General features: G+C 43.8%; 1 protein-coding gene across 2 annotated transcripts in view; it reads left to right on the top strand.

Moving 5' to 3' along the window:
• NEURL1 (neuralized E3 ubiquitin protein ligase 1) overlaps positions 1-19513 on the top strand; it is a 325658-nt gene extending 306145 nt beyond the window's left edge. Inside the window, exons 4-6 of one of the 2 annotated variants that reach the window (XM_069753689.1) lie at positions 8487-9167; positions 13411-13557; positions 18222-19513. In XM_069753689.1, coding sequence (XP_069609790.1) covers positions 8487-9167; positions 13411-13557; positions 18222-18463 — 1070 coding nt within the window. In that variant the 3' untranslated portion in view covers positions 18464-19513. The remainder of the gene's footprint in view (positions 1-8486; positions 9168-13410; positions 13558-18221) is intronic. The other variant, XM_069753690.1, reaches the window with a different exon arrangement.
• Positions 19514-22052: the final 2539 nt, after the last annotated feature.

Raw genomic sequence — 22052 nt, 5'->3', positions numbered from 1 at the left:
CTGTCCTCATCAACACCCACACCTGTGTTAATGGATCAATCACTAAAACGATGTTAGCTGCTCCTTTTAAGGCAGGACTGCAATGATGTTGAAATGTGTTTTGGGGGTTAAATTTCATTTTCTGGGCAAATATTGACTTTGCAAGTACAGTAATTGCTGTTAAGCTGATCACTCTGACATTCAGGAGTATATGCAAATTGCCATTAGAAAAAATGAAGCAGTAAACTTTGGAAAAATTAATTTTTGTCTCAGTCTCAAAATTGTTGTCCATGACTGTAGCTTGATTTGCACATTAACACTGTTTATCATTGCTAATAGACTGTTTCAATGTATTGTGGGCGGGGGATAGATCTGTGCTGAAATAATGCCGATCTCCATTTTTTTTTCTTTCCCGCATTTACAGTGGGGCGGTGCAGTCTCTCAGCCTATCAGCAGTGCACACACACACAGCAATGTGTATGTGATGCAGACAAGCAAGGGCATGTGTCATTGGCTGTTTACGTCACATGTCCTTGCCCTATAAGAACCAGCCATTTGCCCCGTCGCCACCATTTCCTCACTGCTGCAGCTTAGTGTTAGACGGCACCGCTGCTGCTGTGGGCACTATAAAGACTAAGAGTTTTTTTGGAGTGAATTGTCAGAGAGATAGGTTTAGGGAGTCGGGAGGAGTCGGGACTAGTTGTAATATCAGCCCTTTTCAGGGTAGGTTACAGCAGTTCATAGCACTGTTTGCCAGGCAGGTCTGTGCCAGTTCTGTGCAAGTGTTTGTCACAGCATTTGGTAATCTAGCTCAGCCAATCCTTTTGGTCAAGTAGCATTGTCTGATAGTCATCTGAGTAGCCCGCCTCTGAAGCTAGCTACACCGCCTGTGTATCTCTATTTTTACTGCATCTAACCCAGTTAATAGTTTTCAGCCTAGGAGCAGTGTCTGCACTTCAGCAGAGTAGCCCGCCTGTGAAACTAACTATACCGCCTGTGAAAGAGTGTTTTCAACATCACAACTTCTCCAGTCCTCAGAGTTGTCACCCCAATCGCACTTGCTTCCTCACAGCTCCCAAGTCTCCAGCTGCCCGTCTAAGCATGGGGTAACACACATGGTTGAGTTTGTAGAGCTGTTTACGCATACTATAGCCTGGGAATCAGAGGTCTTCTCCAGAGCTTCTGTGAATGCAGACGAGGAAATGATCTGAACTGATGCCCAGAATCTTTGTGAGTCGGATCCAGGCCCAGATGAAGAAGGTTCTGAGCATAATGTAGACCCTCGTTCCCAAACTGTAACTCCTGTTGGTGGAGACAATGAGGAAGATGATGATGAGACTGAGATACCTGATTGGAACGAAAACTTGACTTTTCGGTCGGGGCAGGAAGAGGTTGGCTCTGAGGACGATGGGTGTGAGAACACACAGGATGATGATGATGAGGTTGTAGACCCCACTTACTGTCAATCCCCAGTCTGCCAGTCCATGAGGTCAGCAGAGGAGGTGGAGGAGGAAGCTAGTGACAAGTCTGACAACGAGGTAACGGTGCGCCTTCCTGGACAGAGACGGAGTACTGGAAGCACGTCAACACCTGCATCCTCAACCCCAACTTTGCCTCAGACCAGAAGTCGTGGTGGCTCTTCAGGTCGCATGGGCTCTAAGCCTTGCATAGCCTGGGCATTTTTTGACATCGCAAAGGATGACCCAAAGCATGTTGACTGTAAGATTTGTCAACAAAATCTCAGTAGAGGCCAAAAAATCACTAGCTTGAGTACTTCATGCATGAACCGTCACATGGATATGAGGCATAAGTTGCAGTGGGAAGCTCACTGTGCTACAATGTGGCCTAGTGGGGCCGGGTCAACCACCCTCTGCCTCATCAAGTGCATCCGTGTCCTCTTCATCCTCTGTGACTGTGGGGACTGCAGTCACACGTGGTTTTGGATGCAGACCTTTCACCTCTTTACCCGCAACAGCCAGTGTGACATTTGCAAGTGGAAACACCTGCTGGTGTTGAGCGCTCTCCGACATCAACACCACCTTTTGATCAAGGGAACATAACATCTCCGCCTGCACCTTCCTCACAGACCAGCAGTTTGCCAGGGACACCCTACTCAACTCCGTCTAAGCACAGCCGCCAGCCCCCAGTCCCTCAGATGTGGACAAGTAAAAGACCATTTCCTCTTAGCCATGACAAAGCTTAGAGGTTGAATTTCTCCATCTGCAAGCTGTTGGCTACAGAAATGCTGCCTTTCCGCCTGGTGGACACAGAGGATTTTTGAGACCTTATGTTCGTTGCAGTGCCCCAGTACCAGATGCCCAGTTGCCACTACTTCTCAAAGAAAGCTGTGCCTGCGCTACACCAGCATGTCGCACACAACATCACCGCTTCCTTGTGAAACTCTGTGTGTGACAGGGAGCATTTCACCACAGACACTTGGACGAGTAGACATGGACAGGGGCGTTACATGTCGGTGACTGGGCACTGGGTAACTACGGCGACATCAAGAGAAGGGGCTGCTGTCCAAGTCTTGCCGTCCCCACGAGTTGCTCGTCGATCCTCTGTATCTAGAAGTTCCTCCACTGCTTTTGCCTCCTCAACCTCCTCTCGGTCCACTACCTGCACCCAAAGCCTGTCTGGTAATGCCACCCGCATTGTAACTGCGCAGAAGGAATCTTGCACACCTCCTCACTATGCTGTCACCAGGGCTCAACGGCATCAGGCAGTGTTTACATTGAAATGTCTGGGAAATGTGAGTCACACAGCTGAGGAGTTGTGGTCAGCTCTGAAGACCGAGTTCCATCATTGGTTGTCTCCACTCAACCTGCAGCCAGGGAAAGCTGTATGCGACAATGCTGCAAACCTGTGTGCGGCCCTTCACAGGGGCAATGTCACACACATGCCTTGTATGGCTCACGTTTTGAACCTGGTTGTCCAGCAATTTTTATCCCACTATCCTGGAGTAGATGGGCTTCTGCAGAGGGCACGGTCGCTGTGTGCTCACTTCCACCGTTCGCTTCCCGCAGCTCGACGACTTGCATCTCTACAGAAGTCGTTGGGCCTGCCAGTTCACCGGCTGAGATGCAATGTGCCCACACGGTGGAATTCAACTCTGCACATGTTGCAGCGACTGTGCAATACTGGTGCAATACGTTATGACGTATAGCCTGGGCCAACGAGATCAAGAGGTGGGGCAAATCACGCTACAGGAGTGGTCTCAGATCAGGGACCTATGCACCCTTCTGCACAGTTTTGAAATAGCAACGAAGATGTTTAGTGCTGACGATGCCATTATCAGCATGACCATTCCGGTGATTTACATGCTGGAGCAGTGTTCAGAGTCAGGTGGGGGAACAAGAGGAGGAGGAGGAGGAACAGGAGGAGTCGTTTGTGGAAGGGATCATATCTTCAAGGTCAAGAAGGTTGGCAGCACCAAGGTGGCTGGCATTGGAGGCTGGGGGAGAGGGATTACTGAGGGCGCATGGTAGCAGCCAAACTGTTGAGGAAGGTGCAGGAGGCGAGGAAGAAGTGGAGGACTAACTGGCGCTGGGCATGAAATACTCATCAGATGAGGGAGACCTTGATCAAATTTCTGTTGTGCGAGGTTGGGAGGAGAGGGCAGACGAAGGAAGCATGATTCTCACCTCGCCACCACCAAGACAACAAGGACTTGGTCCTCCTGGATGCGCAAGACACATGAGTGCCTTCTTGCTGCACTACATGCAACATGACCCTCGGATTGTCAGAATCCGAAGTAATGCCAACTACTGTGTTGCCAAACTCTTAGATCCCCGGTACAAAAGCAAATTTGGCGAAACAATTCCTGCCATAGAAAGGGATTCACGCATGCAGGAGTATCAGCAGAGACTGTTACATCTGTAACATCTGCTTTTCCACAAAACACCAGTGGTGCACGTAGTGAAACTCTGAGTTCTTACTTGCCAACCGTGGGACTATCCAGTCATTACTCAAACCGTAACAGTAACATCGTATCTGGTGGTAACAGCAATTTTTTCCAATCGTTTCAAGATTTTTTAGACCATCCTTTGCAAGGCCACAGGAGAAGTCTGACGCACAGCCAACGCCTAGAAAGGATGGTACAAGAGTATCTCCAAGTTAACATCGATGCCATGACTGTGGAACTGGACCCTTGCTCATTTTGGGCTTCCAATCTTGAAAAATGGCCTGAGCTCGCCACTCACGCCTTGGAGATCTTGTCGTGCCCCGCAGCCAGCATTCTCGCTGAACATGTGTTCAACGCTGCTGGTGGTGTGCTGACAGATAAGCGCACGCGGCTGTCCAGTGACAATGTAGACAGACTAACGTTCATCAAGATGAACAAATCCTGGATCCGCAAGGACTTTTCTACCCCTGTGTCATCTTGGGGAGATTAAAAGCTTGATGATTTTTGAAAATCACCTCACCAACCGTTTTAAAAAACTCTGGCGAAATTGATGGCACTTAAGTGGTGTCTGTGGCCGAATTTTTGGAAAAATGGAGACTCTTTTATTTAGTCCCCTTGCTGAGTTTTACATGACATTGCCATCGTCAATTCCAGGTGGGTCGTCTGCAGAGTTGTTTACTCATACTATGGCCTGGGATTCAGAGGTCTGCTCCAAAGCTTCAGTGTCTGCTAGTCAGCAGAGTAGCCCAGCCACCCACCGCCTGTTTACCTAAGTACTATTTTTAACGGCATCTGGCCCAGGAAATCCTTTTGGGCCTAGTAGAATTTGGTGCTACTCAGCAGCGTATCCCACCCATTAAGCAAGCTACATTGCCTGTTTACCTAACTACTATTTTGTACCGGCATCTAGCCCAGGAAATCCTTTTGGGCCTAGTAGAATTTAGTGCTACTCAGCAGCGTACCCCACCCATGAAGCAAGCTACACCGCCTGTTTACCTAACTACTATTTTGTAATGGCATCTAGCCCAGGAAATCCTTTTGGGCCTAGTAGAATTTGGTGCCACTCAGCAGCATACCCCACCCATGAAGCAAGCTACACCGCCTGTTTACCTAAGTACTATTTTGTAATGGCATTTAGCCCAGGAAATCCTTTTGGGCCTAGAAGAATTTAGTGCTACTCAGCAGCGTACACCACCCATGAAGCAAACTACACCGCCTTTTACCTAAGTACTATTTTTTTAACGGCATCTGGCCCAGGAAATCCTTTGGGGCCTAGTAGCAATTTCTGCTACTCAGCAGAGTACCCCATCCATGAAGCAAGCTACACCGCCTTCTTCCTTTCTCAATCTAACCCCTCGGCTCTGGAGTGTCCACTCTCCCTCCAGCTCTCTCCTTCTCACAGGTGGACATACCGCGTGTTTTCACACTGTGGTGAATCTTTTGGGCCCAGGCATAAGAAGTCGTCGAGGTAATGGATAATATGTGCCGCCTTACAAATGTCCATGACGACACATTCGAGGAAGCAACTAAATGCCTCAAATAATGAGCAGGATATGGAGCACCCCATGGGCAAACAGCGATCTATGTAGTATGCTCCTTCACAGAAGCAGCCCAATGGGAGGACACCATTCGGAGGCACAGGTAGTACCGGAATACCCCCTCAATGTCTGTTTTGGCCATTAGGGTGCCCCTTACCAACTGCTTGACCTGCCTGATTGCCTCGTCAAAGGAGGTACCGTACATAGTACTGTACTTGGTTCCGCGTCGATGTTGTGGTTTACTGACCTGCCCCTTGGACATGACAAATGGTGGATTAGTCTGAATGTATTGGGTTCATTTTTTGGCACAACTCCCAATGTTCTGAATGGACCCGCCGCCATTCTACCTAAAGATATTTCTTTTTTTCTTTTTTTTGTCAAGACGTCTGGGAGTTGGTAGAGTGAGTTTAGATTTTTACTCCAGCCTTTCTTGATTTTAGAAGGGCATGATATGCCTATATCTGTGTCTCCTCCTCCTTTTACTCCTCCACCTCTTTTCTTTTCGCATGACTATATGTAGTTATGACTTTTCCATGTGTTTGTTGTGTCTTCTGAGCAGTTTGTTAGATTTTTGACACCTTTTAAGGTGTTTTCTATGTGTTTTCGATGTGTTTGTATGTGTTTGTGTTTGCCTGCCATTGGCTTCATTTCATTTCGTCGAACACATCGCTGTTCGACAAACCGAACCCGAACACTAGGTGGCTCAACACTAACCATAACTAACTGGGAAAGGGAAAAGCAAGGAAAAAAGGCAGGAATAAATAGAGAGAAAAAAAAGAGGAAGGAAAGAATAAGGAAAAGAAGAGATGAATAGAAATAATTTGGAAAAGAGGGAAAAGGAAAGCAAAAGAAAATACAGGGAAAAGATTAAACAGGAAAAAAAACAGAATAAAACATACCTCATGTTGAAGGTCTGGAATATGTATTCAACAAAAACTTTGAAAAAAAACCTTGACTTAACCTTTTATTCCCCTCAAGGATTTTGAACCTGCTATTCTTTGATCGCTTGTTCTATATACTGCAATGCCACAGTTATCTGTGGTGAGGCTTCACAGGAGAGATGGTAGCCATGGGGGACCTTCAACAGGCCCGCGGCTGCCGTGGTACCCACTTGGCGCTCAGTAAGCGGAAATGGTTAAACAACAGTGATCAGAGCTGGTTCCGATCTCTGCTGATAAAGACAGAGGCCGGCTGTATAACGGATTCTTATCTGGGGCGATACCTATTGGTTGAACAAGGGTTTGGCCGACAACTATCTGATGTATATGGCCACCTGAATTTGGAATTGATGCTCATAAGAGCAAACGAGCCACATGCCATCTAGTTTAGCCCAAGCCATAGGTGACATCAACATTTTTCACTTTAGCTAGATTTGCTTAATAATAGTGTTTGACCGAATATTGTCTAGAAGTGGACAACCTATTTTAATCCAAGTTTGAGGCTCCTTTAGGTGATGGATGTTGTAGTTCTCCATCTGGACACTCTCCATCTTCGCTTATGTTTATATTATAGTCACTTTACTGCTTAGTCATCAGTAAAAATGTGAGGTCTTCAAGTTGAAAATTCAGCGAGGAGGAGATCCCGGGGACAAAGTGAGAAGCCTGCCAGGCACTCATAAAACAGAACGCTGTGAGATTTAAGATTACATTCTAGGAACATTCTTATATCCAAGCTGCGAGGCTCATGTTCAGTTCCACATTAAGCAGAAGACATTTAATTGAGCATGTGACATACCTGGCTCTTATCTGGAGAGCGTCTTGTTATAATAGGTCAGCTTCTAGTTTCCAATTACATTTGACCGATTTCCCAGTTTTTTTTTCTCTAGGTTTATGAAGTAACTCTATATGTTCCTTGTGAGATGAATTTGAGAACAATGACCATATAAAATAACCTTCTTGTATCAGTAATGTAGTGAAAAAATCTTCTAAAACAATAGATGTACAGTATGTATATCCATAAAACGTCCTACAATCTGCTCATCCATTGAGAGTATATAATGGAGGACACAGATGTTTTGCTTTTTTTGGGAAAATATTTGCATTACTTATCTTCTACTAATCTGGAGGTAAATCATATACTCTCCTCTATTCATAGTCAAAGCTCTTAAAATCATTTTTGGGTGGCAGAATCTTATTGCCTCCCCTTACCGGTGACTTATCTATAGCACTTACTGTAAGAGCCCGATGACAAAAACATTTAGGCTCTGTTCACACTTCACTGTTCTGCTTATGCTCCTTGAAAGCTTTCTGCATGGTTCGAACAAGCCCATTCACCCAGCACATGCCAAAACAGTGGCAAAACCAGTGCATATGATTATATACTTTGTAATAATGATTTTTTTTTCCATATTCGGTTCTTTATGCCTAAACAGCTGCATCGATCAGAGCCTTCTGCCTAAAGTATACATTGGAGAACCAGTCATCTTCGGCAGTATGTGTGGATGAATGTTCATTTCTACCATTGGTTGATACTATACAATTTCATTATTGTTGGCAGCACACAAGGACAAGGGGATATGCAGCCAAGAACATTAGTTTCTGGTCATCAGACAAGTTTAGGCTACGTTCACATTAGCATTGCACCGCCGTGCGTCGGCGACGTAACGCGCGACGCACGCTAAAATGCGCGCAAACGCGCGCAAAAACGCGCGCGTTTTGCGACGCGTGCGTCGTTTTCCGACGAAAATCAGACGCACAGAAAATGCTACAAGTAGCGTTTTCTTGCGTCCGACGCTAGCGTCGGAAACGACGCACGTGGCGAAAAACGCCACCAAAACGACGCACGCGTCCCCTATGTTAAACATAGGGGCGCGTCGCCGCTGCGTCGCCGGCGCAACAGCGACGCACATTGGCGGAACGCCAATGTGAACGTAGCCTTACACAGGCTTGGGGTTAGGAACCAGAGTTCTTATGGACATTTGTTAAGCCAATCATCATCCTGTGTAAACAAACTCTTGGTTGAATTGTGTAGGAGTAAATTTGCAGAACAAATTTGTAATGTAAGTCTTTGAATGCATTCATAGTAAACACATTTTACTAATTCTAAATTCTACTTTGCATCTACAGATAGTGAAATCATCCCACCGGACTCCGTGAGGCCGAGATCTTTTACTGCCATCCCCCGGCCATCCCTACGAAGAGAAACAGAAGATACTCGCTTGTCCGTCAGCTTGTGTGACCTGAATTTGCAGGAAGAAAACTTTCAGTCCATGACAGCAATGTGTCCGATTCCACAGAATTCTCTCAACTCACAGCATTCCCACTTACTTCCATCACAGTTGGAGAGTGATCTCTGGTTCCATCAGCTCCGAGGGGCCCATATCAAGACTTTAGATGACCAAACTGTGGCCAGGCTGGAGCATGCCCGAGAAGAACGGACTTTAGTATTTACCAATAGATCTCTTAGAATAAATGAAACCATCTTTGTCAAGATAAACAAATCAAATGCTTCAAGGTCCGGTAATCTGTCTTATGGCGTGACATCTTGTGATCCCAGCACATTGAGACCGAGTGACCTTCCATACAATCCAGAGTCACTGGTCGACAGAAAGGAGTTCTGGGCTGTCTGTCGAGTGCTGGTTCCTCTTCAGAGTGGGGACATCTTGGGGTTTGTGATAAATACAGAAGGTGAACTACATTTGAGTCATAATGGTGTCAGTACTGGAATGCAAGTCTGTGTGGACTGTTCACAGCCTTTGTGGATGTTCTTTGGTCTACATGGAGCAATTATGCAGATACGCATATTGGGTAAGAACTTTACTTTGAATAGCTCAACGTTCTACTAGGGATGTGTATTTGTCTGACATCAAATACTATGTAATACCCTGTTCAATGGTAAAAAGAGAAAAGCATTTTTTTGAGTCTTCTCAAAATCCTTTTTTTCTGTTTCGTACTTTTCACTCCCATACATGTACAAGTCGTACTTTGCTTTCAAGATCTAAGTGGATTACTCTAATTCAGAATGACGAGATACTTTCAATATTTAGTGATGTATAAAAATAGAAAACTACTGTATCATCACTCAATAAAATTTTGATATTCACAAGAATGCAGAGAAAAGAGACGAGAGGCGCAACTTGTGTAACATCGCAGGCACCAGGTAAAGGTGAGATGAGGGGGCTTGTTGCTCACCTGAACAAGTTGCGCTTGGTACAACTAAGTGGAAGAGTGATATAAATTCCAAATGCGGCTGCATCTCCGTCCGCTGTGCTCACACCAAATAGATAGAGGACATATAAAAACAAAGAAAGAGCATTGCAGCTAGTGATGAGCGAATATACTCGTTGCTCAGGTTTTCTCAAGCATGCTCGGGTGGTCTCCGAGTATTTCAGCGTGCTCGGGGATTTAGTTTTGGTCGACGTAGCTGCATGATTTGCGGCTGCTAGACAGCCTGAATACATGTGGGCATTGCCTTTTTGTTAGAGAAACTGTCTAGCAGCCGCAAATCATGCAGATGCGTCGAAACACACTAAATCCCCGAGCATGCTGAAATACTCGGAGAACAATTGAGCATGCTCGGGAAAACCCGAGCAATGAGTATACTCGCTCATCACTAATTGCAGCGGATCCCAAGTGCTGCTGCCCTTATATCAAAGTGCACTGCTCATCCTCCATCCCACCCTCCGAGGCATGTTTCGCAATGATTCCTCAGAGAGTGAATAGGGTCAGTATCGATTGATATCACTCCCCCTGATGGTGTGCATTTGGAATAAGACAACTAAAAATGATTAGCAATACCTTGTGCAGACATGCATACAGTTAGGTCCATATATATTTGGACAGAGACAACATTTTTCTAATTTTGGTTATAGACATTACCACAATGAATTTTAAACAAAACAATTCAGATGCAGTTGAAGTTCAGACTTTCAGCTTTCATTTGAGGGTATCCACATTAAAATTGGATGAAGGGTTTAGGAGTTTCAGCTCCTTAACATGTGCCACCCTGTTTTTAAAGGGACCAAAAGTAATTGGACAATTGACACCAAGGCTATTTCATGGACAGGTGTGGGCAATCCCTTCGCTATGTCATTCTCAATTAAGCAGATAAAAGGCCTGAAGTTGATTTGAGGTGTGGTGCTGCATTTGGAAGGTTTTGCTGCGAAGTAAACATGTGGTCAAAGGAGCTCTCCATGCAGGTGAAACAAGCCATCCTTATGCTGCGAAAACAGAAAAAACCCTTCTGAGAAATTGCTACAATATTAGGAGTGGCAAAATCTACAGTTTGGTACATCCTGAGAAAGAAAGAAAGCACTGGTGAATTCATCAATGCAAAAAGACCTGGGCGCCCACGGAAGACAACAGTGGTGGATGATCGCAGAATAATCTCCATGGTGAAGAGAAACCCCTTCACAACAGCCAACCAAGTGAACAACACTCTCCAGGAGGTCGGCGTATCAATATCCAAATCTACCATAAAGAGAAGACTGCATGAAAGTAAATACAGAGGGTTCACTGCACGGTGCAAACCACTCATAAGTATCAAGAATAAAAACGTTAGACTGGACTTTGCTAAAAAGCATCTAAAAAAGCCAGCGCAGTTCTGGAAGAACATTCTTTGGACAGATGAAGCCAAGATCAACCTCTACCAGAATGATGGAAAGAGAAAAGTATGGTGAAGGCGTGGTACAGCTCACGATCCAAAGCATACCACATCATCTGTAAAACACGGCGGAGGCAGTGTGATGGCTTGGGCATGCATGGCTGCCAGTGGCACTGGGTCACTAGTGTTTATTGATGATGTGACACAGGACAGAAGCAGCCGAATGAATTCTGAGGTATTCAGAGCCGCCATACTGTGTGCTCAGATCCAGCCAAATGCAGCCAAACTGATTGGTCGCCGTTTCATAGTACAGATGGACAAATACCCAAAACATAAAGCCAAAGCAATCCAGGAGTTTATTAAAGCAAAGAAGTGGAATATTTTTGAATGGCCAAGTCAGTCATCTGATCTCAACCCAATTGAGCAGCATTTCACTTGTTAAAGACTAAACTTCAGACAGAAAGGCCCACAAACAAACAGCAACTGAGAACCACCGTAGTGAAGGCCTGGCAGAGCATCAAAAAGGAGGAAACGCAGCGGCTGGTGATGTCCATGAGTTCAAGACTTCAGGCAGTCATTGCCAAAAAAGGGTTTTCAACCAAGTACTAAAAATGAATATTTTATTTAAAATTATTGAATCTGTCCAATTACTTTTGGTCCCTTTTAAAACAGGGTGGCACATGTTAAGGAGCTGAAACTCCTAAACCCTTCATCCAATTTTAATGTGGATACCCTCAAATGAAAGCTGAAAGTCTGAACTTCAACTGCACCAGAATTGTTTTGTTTAAAATTCATTGTGGTAATGTCTATAACCAAAATTAGAAAAATGTTGTCTCTGTCCAAATATATATGGACCTAACTGTATATTTAGCAAAATAATTTTTTTCATGCATCACCTTTTTGTGACTGTGTAGTCATTAGGTGTTATGAGACAATAAGTCAAAAAAATAAAACAAAACCCCGTTGCTTAGAAAAAGGCGGCAGCGAGAAATATGGGACATCTCTGCAGCAATTTAATAATGCAGTTACCATCTTATTTATTATTTAGAGCGTCTGTCAAAGGAATTAGCGGCTGGTAATAATAAACGAGATATCTTAGGCAGCGGCATGCAGAGAATAGACATAATTGATCGTGGAACATAGAGTACATGAGACAACACGTGACCGCGCTCCACGTTATGCAGCTCTGCTATCTGCGCTTTCGTTCTACTTTATGAGAATATAACTGCGGGACAATGTGATGCCCCCCAGACACTTTGGGTGGCTGTCGGTCACAGCACTTGTACTTTTGTTTTTCATTACACCAGTACTCAAAGTCAAGAAAAATACTAATACAAATGTGGTTTCCTGATATATAATCTGCCTTGTGTCGCTGCGGTATTATAGACATGATCAGATGATGAAGGTACTGTACTTATCATGGTCCATTACGGAGCAGTCGTTATTTCATCTAGTGTATCACCCAATTGATTATGGAATATAGCAGACAGTGTTTGTGTAGTCATGTCTAATATCATCCCTCTGTCCTGGATCTATCTCTATCGGATGAACTGCCTCGGGGAATTATTCACAAAGATGCTTTTTAATATGAACCGTGGTAGGATTTTCTGTAGGCTCTCTGGCCAACACAAAGGGGCGATGACATATCGTATTGTTGTACATGTGATCGTCTGACTATGGTACTGGATTCATGAATACTGCATGTTTTAGTGTGTATAGAGTCTGCAGGGTGATATAATATTATCTGATAATTGCATACATGACCTGCTTATCCAAACTCCATAATTATCTCCTATGTTATACTGTAGTGTAGGAATTGTACCATGCCTTAGCAGTTGTCTTTGTTTGAGGCTCATATAGAATGTACTACAATATCCATTAAGTTTTACAATAAATTTAACAAATTAAAATTTCGACTAAGGATTTTTCCCTTTAGCTCCACTCCAGCATTTTATTTTACCGCTGGATCGACACTTTTGATCCTTTCGTTATCCCTGCAGATAAACCATTGCAGGAGAAGTCTTGTATCAGCTTTTTCTTCGACAATACAGGGGCGTTTGGTCGAACTGAGCGTTCCTGTTCACGGAGGAGTCAGAAGAGATCAGCCAAACAATTGTTGTTCCAGCAACTGTCTAATGTGTAGAAGGGCCTTAAGTGTCTTCTGGTCATACATTTTAAGCCAGTCATTGGTTGCCACAGTATAGTGGGTAGACGGACGTGTCATCGCTGAAGCAAGTAACGAGACCGGTGGGAAGTACCAGGGAGCTGGAGCGGAGAGAGATATATTTGGAGCCCATAGTTTTTTTTTTGCTGTATTTTGTTCCCTTTAGTTGATTTGTTTCCAATCCGATTTTTCATATTCCCATTAGAGCTATCTATGGCATATCTGTAGACCTCTGCTTAAAAATAGAACACATTAAAAAGTAATCCTTATGCTTTCCTTTACAGGGTCCACACTAGCCACTGATTTCAGAGACCCCTCAACTCCAAGTTCTCCTACATCAATACCAAACAGCCCAACAGCTCTGTGCAGTGGCATCTCCGACCCTGTGCTCAACATTAGTGGACCAGGACCTCTGTGTCACTCTATCAATGGTGAGTGCTGGTTCCCACAACATAGTATTAGTAGGAATGAGGATATGTAGATAGATGCACCCGATTTCAGCCTTTGCAAGCATTTCATGAAAGGTTATCTCAGGCTGGTTACCAAATGTTCCTGTTTCTCCAGAAAAACAAATTCTAATCTTAGAAGTTATGTGCAAAGGAGATAATCTTAAGATGTTCTTATGTGGCCAACTGAGTGATCTTCACATACGATAACATTTTTAAAATGACATATGACTAACAGAAACTTGTAAGAGACTTCTAAAAAAGTAAGAGTTGAGACACCCAAAAGAGTGCACCATAGTCTCCTTCCTTTATAGTACATAGCATAGATTGGCAGGGCGGGGTCTGTCAGATCGGGCACTCAGAACGGAGGATCAGTGGGGCCTGTAAGTGGCCGCACGTGCCCAGTGCTGTAATTTTCTCCTACAGTATACAGGTCTAAAGGATACTGGGTGCTGAATGGTATATTAGGGTGCTGGAGTCAGAGAGATACAATTCATGTGCTCTTCTCATGATTTATGATGGTCTGAGGGAGTGAAGAAGTGGGGCAAATGTTTAAAAATGTAGTTACCAAAAGTATATAAAAATAGATATAAAAAAATAAAAGTGTAGAAAAGAATAGAATGAAAGTGATCTTTATGATGAGCTGAAATCAGTAGTATGCATCGTCTCTGGAGCACCCTGATATGTGCTATCAGAAGGAAGTGAAGCGGTAACCACCTTTTTGGAAAACAATTTTTCATTGCAACATTGGGAGATGCCAATGAGGTTTCACGATACAAAAGGGTATCGATGAATATTTGGCCTGGAATATTTCTAGTGAACAAAAATAAATCTTTTGCTATGTAAACAAGTCATTTACTGTGACAAGACTGGTGTTTTTTGTATGCCAGTCTTAATGATGGCCCTGCATGCCTAATTCATAAAAAGTTGCATGCCATTTATTGAACTCAGTGCATCGCGTCAATAGCGTGCTCCTCCGTGAGCCTTGCCAGAAATGTTTGCCGCAACTCTTGATTAATTTGTTGACCGGGTGTTGCCATGCACGATCCCGCATTGGCTTCTACCCACCTCCACAAACCTTGGCGAAGCTGGTCGAAACTGGCGTGAAAAGTTGCAATTCTTCATGTTACGCAAAAATGTTACAAATGAATCAGGGCCATAGTTTTTTTTTCTAGGCCAGGCCAACTTTATATCAATACCCCCTCGTATATGTCCTTGCCTAGCTTCAATTCAATGTAATCTACCCTTCTTAAGGGTAAAGAAGGATTCAGTATTACTTTATGACCGCTGAGGTATAAACCTCTTGGACAGCCAACTACTGTGAGAATTAAAGAACAGCGGCACTGATTCTGTTAGAATCTATTTCGTTTTGACCATCCACCATCTTGTGGATAGAATATTGAGAGACAGGCAGAATGAAGAGATGAATCCTCCTATGCTGGACCCAGCTCCTCAGGATACCCCCGTTGACTGAGGGGAACCGATGCAACTTGGGGCGATGTCCTCTCGTTCCCAGGAGAGGGAGAAGAGGTTCTCTGAGGGTCTATACTTGAATTGTGGAAAGGCTGACCATTTTATTAAGCAATGCGAGGGTCGCACAAGGAAGGAAAAGAAAGGATGACCCACCAGGCGAGACTCATGACATTCAGCAAACAAAGCTCTCCTCAAGACTCTAGGCACAAATAATTTACCTCTTTTTTTTTCAGTGTTAATCTGTTAGTGTTCTGGCTTGGTGCCTTGTTAGCTTTCTACATTTGGTATTGTGTAGTTCTGGGATCTCTAGTTCTGCCAGTTTTGTTTTTGGTTTTCCATTCGGTTCTGCAGCTTCCTCTATTTTCCTTCTAGGAGGTTACCTGTTTTTGTTCCCAGTCCCTAGATTGTTCAAGCACACCCTTCCCCCCTAGCTGTAGGCCTTAAGGTACCGTCACACTAAGCGACGCTGCAGCGATACCGACAACGATCCGGATCGCTGCAGCGTCGCTGTTTGGTCGCTGGAGAGCTGTCACACAGACAGCTCTCCAGCGACCAACGATCCCGAGGTCCCCGGTAACCAGGGTAAACATCGGGTTACTAAGCGCAGGGCCGCGCTTAGTAACCCGATGTTTACCCTGGTTACCATCCTAAAAGTAAAAAAAATAAATGCTACATACTTACCTACCGCTGTCTGTCCTCGGCGCTCTGCTTCTCTGGTCTGGCTGTGAGCGCCGGGCAGCCGGGCAGCCGGAAAGCAGAGCGGTGACGTCACCGCTCTGCTTTCCGGCCGCTGTGCTCACAGCCAGACCAGAGAAGCAGAGCGCCGAGGACAGACAGCGGTAGGTAAGTATGTAGCGGTTGTTTTTTTTACTTTAACGATGGTAACCAGGGTAAACATCGGGTTACTAAGCGCGGCCCTGCGCTTAGTAACCCGATGTTTACCCTGGTTACCAGCGAAGACATCGCTGAATCGGTGTCACAGACTCCGATTCAGCGATGTCTACGGGGAGTCCAGCGACCAAACAAAGTTCTGGACTTTCTTCCCCGACCAGCGACAGCACAGCAGGGGCCTGATCGCTGCTGCCTGTCACACTGGACGATATCGCTAGCGAGGACGCTGCAACGTCACGGATCGCTAGCGATATCGTCTAGTGTGACGGTACCTTTAGTTTGAGTTTAGCCTAGGAAACATCGGTGGGTCTATTCACAAGGAATAAAGGTACCTTCACACTCAGCGACGCTGCAGCGATACCGACAACGATGTCGATCGCTGCAGCGTCGCTGTTTGGTCGCTGGAGAGCTGTCACACAGACAGCTCTCCAGCGACCAACGATCCGGAGGTCCCCGGTAACCAGGGTAAACATCGGGTTACTAAGCGCAGGGCCACGCTTAGTAACCCGATGTTTACCCTGGTTACCAGCGTAAAAGTAAAAAAAACAAACACTACATACTTACCTACCGCTGTCTGTCCCCGGCGCTCTGCTTCTCTGCACTCCTCCTGCACTGACTGTGAGCACAGCGGCCGGAAAGCAGAGCAGTGACGTCACCGCTCTGCTTTCCGGCTGACCGACGCTCACAGTCAGTGCAGGAGGAGTGCAGAGAAGCTGAGCGCCGGGGACAGACAGCGGTAGGTAAGTATGTAGTGTTTGTTTTTTTTACTTTTACGCTGGTAACCAGGGTAAACATCGGGTTACTAAGCGCGGCCCTGCACTTAGTAACCCGATGTTTACCCTGGTTACCAGCGAAGACATCGCTGGATCGGTGTCACACACGCCGATCCAGCGATGTCTGCAGGGAGTCCAGCGACGAAATAAAGTTCTGGACTTTCCTCAGCAACCAACGATCTCCCAGCAGGGGCCTGATCATTGGTCGCTGTCACACAGAACAATTTCCTTAACGATATCGTTGCTACGTCACAAAAAGCAACGATATCGTTAACGATATCGTTATGTGTGAAGGTACCTTTAAACATCCACTCCATCGTAGAGTTTCAACCTAGTCCTAGTACAGGGTCAGCTGTTCCCCCTTCTACCCTAGTTCTGAGCTGCTGATCCGTAACAGATTTAGTCACTTGTCTGTGCGCGGAACTGCAGCTGGTCCCATTAACTTAAAGGGGTTATCCAGGACTATTTTTTTTTTACTATAGGCCTAAGAACTACCTGCTTGCTAACTACCTACCTGTTGTGCCCAGTGAAGATCTCTGCTAGCACAGAACAGTCACAGACTGCTCCTGCTGGTGATTCAGCCAGCTCTCCGCTGCCCAACTGCGGGGAGGCGGGTGTTAATCAGCATAACGCCAGTAGTCACACTCCTCTGACAGAACAGCCTGGAGGAGGAAATGCTGCTCTGTTGACATGGGAGAAGCTGAATTGCCAGCAGGAGCTGTTGGTGACCACTCTGAGCTGGCACGGGGTAGAAGAGGCAAGTAGTTGCCTCTGTTAGCAACTACCCGCCTGTTAGTTTTTAGGCCCATAGTAGAAGAAAAATAGTCCTGGACAACCCTTTTAATTGAAGCTTTGCAGGGAAAGATTGTGAAGGGGCTCCAATGCTATATCAATGCTGCATTCAGGCTTGGACTAGCCCACAGGAGAACAGGAGAATCCTCCGGTGGGCCCCTGTACAAGAGTGGGCCACTACTCTCTTAGATGAGCAGTACTTGGCACAATATATTTTAATCACTATGTACAGACAGAGGCAGCATCATATTGATTTACAATCCACCCAGTTCATTGTTATAAAAAAAAATATATTTTTGAGGATAAAGTGACATTTGCATGCAGCTTGAAAGTGGGTCCCTGAAGTTGGATAATGGTGGGCCCTTTACACCCCAGTCCAACATTGGCTGCATCCCTTTCATTCTCATCAGTGTTGGATCATCCTCAGACATGAAATGAGGGCATATCCTAGTCTTTTGATTTCATTTTATTTGATGAGAAAACTCCTTTATTACTAGATATTTCTCCTTTTATTTTCTTCTGCTGGAAAATAAATATGGGTATAATTTAAAATTTGGCTATTATGATGTTTTAATGTGTCATAGTTTGGATATAACCTTTGTGTCCTTGAATAAAAGAAACAGACCTACCGTAATTCTACATTGTTAAATGTTATTCTCTATAAGCGTTCTAATGACTACAATAGTAACCTCTATGTTTCTTTACAAAATTCCCATACAGGAACAGCTCCAAATTCCCCTGTGAGCATGCCCGAGTCACCGATCTCACCATCTGTCTCAGGATCCTGGAGCGATGAGTGCACCATCTGTTATGAGAACCTGGTGGACACGGTCATCTACTCCTGTGGACATATGTGTTTGTGCTACACATGTGGCCTGAAACTCAAGAAGATGAACAATGCCTGTTGTCCGATCTGCAGACGTCTCATCAAAGACATCATCAAGACATATCGCAGCAGTTAGGGCAAATAAGTAGGCTGGGTTCAATCGAAGACAAACTTTTATAATTTTCTTTTTAAAGATAATCTTGAAGAATTCCGAGGCACTTAAATCTGACAGTGTCTATAACTCTGAAGTCAGCGATTCTGGAAAACAAGATATCAGGGAAGCATAGTCTTGTGATCATCCATCATTCTTTTGAAAACTTTGTATGGAGGTTTTAATAGGGATCACTGGAGCTTTTGGGATTTTTTTAATCATCTGAATTTAGATCTGGCAATCTTATTGGAAAAAAAATGGAAATCCTGTTGGAGGCCAATTCTTGTCAGCAAGAATATTAAGCAATAGTTGCTCAAAACACTAGACATGGTCAAGAGTTTGTCTGAAGAGATGTAAACCTTTTCATGGTGTGTAGGTGTAGATATTGGAAACTTTTTTGTTTGTTGGAAAGTACAAACTAGAAAGATTTGAGCCATAGTGGGGTTACCAATGTTTTTTTTAATGAAATTAGTAACAGGTACATATTTAGATAAAATATGTGATAGCGTTGGTCCAAGATGATGTGTATTGTGCTGCTCATGTACCTTGTACTAGTCATTTTCATAGACAGTGAAAACTAGATGAGCGTTTGGGTAATCACGACTAATGTTTTGTGTCCTCAAACCTCCAAGAAACTCATCTTCAGAATTCCCCAAGTGCTGATGATAACGATTTCCTAATAACACATAGTCAAATGAGCAGGCAATGAAAAAAGAAAAAGAAGTAATAAAAAAAATTGAACAGAAGGTGCTTCCCCCCCAAAAAAAATTGCAATGACCAAATCATTTTGTTGTAATGATTATGTTTGTACTTGCTGTATTAGGATGATATATGGGACGTTTAGTCACTGCTTTCTTAGTTCTAGTTTCCAGTGTGATCGGCCTGAAATACATTCTTATCTTTTCACTTTTAGTATTACAATATGGCAGGACCATGGGGCAGTTATGTATTATGGGCCATGTATAAATATACACACATTGATCCAAAGATCGGCACATATGGTTAGGTAAATAAATCATTTTTACGTTACTACTACCTATAATGGGGTTGTCTAACACATTCTAAATGGGCCCAGGGTCATAAAATAAAAACCGGACTGGCATTGTTCTTCTGTACTCTGCATTATGACCCCCATCGGCCTCCTGGCTTCTATTGATTGGGTCGTCACATGACAACTGCAGCCAATCAGCAACTACTGATTGGCTGCAGTTTCACTTTTCATTGGAGCTGGAAAAAAATGTTTCTTACAGTCTGAATGGAATGCTATGTTGAATATCTCCTCATGCCAAATTATACCCCCCTTGATATCTGCAGCGTTGAGTGATATACACAAGAATTACTTAAAATTTTAACATTCAAGTTATGTTAAAAGATAACCGACTTATTTTGTAAAGTTCTAAACACATAGACTTTTAACACTTGAAGCATAAAACTTCAATCAGTAAAAATATTAGACTTCCACAAAGATATAATGAGGTAAAGAATCTACCGCACTTCTCAGTAGTTACACGTTAAAAGCAGCTGTGTCTGAGTATGATAGAAAGAGATCTGCACACTTTTCAACCAGAGATGGGGTGAGAAAACTTGTGAAGTGATAAGATCAAGTTACAATTGAATTCTTTTAGGTTTTAGTTAAGTGCTTTTAATTAAATGTGTAAACACTACTGTGAAGTGTGTTAGCCATCTTTTATCTTTGATGACTAGCAAACTTCTCAGTAGTGTTTACACATTAAATTAAAAGCACTTATCTTAATGGACAACAGTGTAATCTCAGATGTAATGACTGTTGTCCCTTACCAGTCACATTGTATCAATCATCATGTGATTAACAACACAAATACCTTCCCACTACAGGGAAGTCAGGTTTAAGTTATTAAAAATGGCATCTAAATTCTATCTCATTTACAAGGGCTCATAAAATAGAGGGGCATGTTGTAGCCTGAATGGGTATAGTTTGGCCTAGGCTATTTTACACCCCCCCCCCCCCCGGGTATAGTTTGGCCTAGGACAGTTTATCCCCCCTGGAGTAGTCTCTGGCCTGGGCCAAACTATACCTGGGTTTAATCTGGACAGGGGTTAATTTTGCCTGCAACACCGACATTATTACCTTGGTAAAGCTCTTCCATTGGACCAGTTCTTATGACTTTTCATGTGGTTGCATTCAAATGCGAGTTTTTTTTTTAAATTGATAAAAGGAAAGGAGCCATATAAGGTTTAGAAATAAAAAAAATATTTTATACACCTTTATTTAGACATCAAAATTTGTAGACTTTTTTTTAATGGGAAACATTACAGGTCTGATAATTGCCTGCAAATCAAAGGGATATTTGAGGGTGATATGGCAATAAGACTTCATGGCAGACAGCTGTGAGTCTGGTACGCGTAATGGTTTTTTACTAGACTATTCAAGGATGTTGATTTGGGTTTTTTGTAGAAAAAGTATTTTTTTTATTTAAATTGTGGGTTTATTTGTTTTGTTTTGCCAATAGCCTTGAGCAGAGAGTTACTGTAATGCATTGTATGCCTGCTTTCATCACAGAATGCTTTTAAGCAAAGGCTTTATTTAACCCCCAGACATCACTTACTATTATTATCCGAAATTCATTCAGAGAAGCAAAATATTAATTCAGTACACAGAGATCCAAATGTTTAGACCAAAGACACGTTGAGATATCGTCTCCTGCCGACCTCAAATTGCCCCTAACGTTCTTTATCTCACTGTCTCGAAGAGATAAAACGGTTCTTGTAGTCATTGGTTTCAACAGACAATCGCCTCCATTATTTTAATCTCTCACATCTTTACTACTGAAGATACTTTTAATATAAGAACATATTTATAAAAGCTGCTGGTCTGGTGGAGGGTTCATAAAAAATGCCTGATTGGCGTCTTGAATACTCTTTCCCGGAGAATATGCCAGTATCTAATGATATCTCAAGCTAGGATCATCTTGATATGAAGGATTTTATATCAACTAGATGGGACTAATGTGGTAAAGAATAATGTGGGTTGAGAGCAACTAGCTAAAGAAATTCTTCTTTTGGGACAGTAGCCTGTATTAACCATTGAAGACTTTCCTCCATAAGGTTTTCCTCTTACTACATAGAAAGTAAAATGGCTGCAGGGCAAGGTCTTAAAATTTATTGTTTTATCATTTTGGCTGTTCTTTTATGTGTTGTACTGTCTTGAGTTTCAGGTCTGTTGTCATTCTGTGTGACTGCAGACCTGTGAATCCTGACATTGTGCACACTTCATGGTTTGAGAATTCTCTGGTGCCAATGCCGAGAGCGGGCAGTCATGTGACGCCACATACCGACTAGACTTTGTGCGGCCTTGCTCAGTACACTTGCATTGAGTGAGGCAGTGGCCATCTATTTGACATGTAACTGCATGTATGCAAATGACAAAATTGCTCTCTCCGTGCCAGCACCGGAGAATCCTCACAGTACCCAGTGCGCGCGATGCGAGGGTACACTGTCAGGATTCTCCGGGAGCAGGCAGGTGCATCACCACACATATGCACTTTGCCTAAATTCAGTCACATTCCAACTTCGAAATGTGGCCATAAGTATGCAA

Source organism: Ranitomeya imitator, chromosome 2 (assembly GCF_032444005.1).
Source record: "Ranitomeya imitator isolate aRanImi1 chromosome 2, aRanImi1.pri, whole genome shotgun sequence".
Lineage (NCBI taxonomy): Eukaryota > Metazoa > Chordata > Amphibia > Anura > Dendrobatidae > Ranitomeya > Ranitomeya imitator.
Note: the sequence above shows the minus strand (reverse complement) of the source record. Positions and strands in the feature narration are given on the sequence as shown.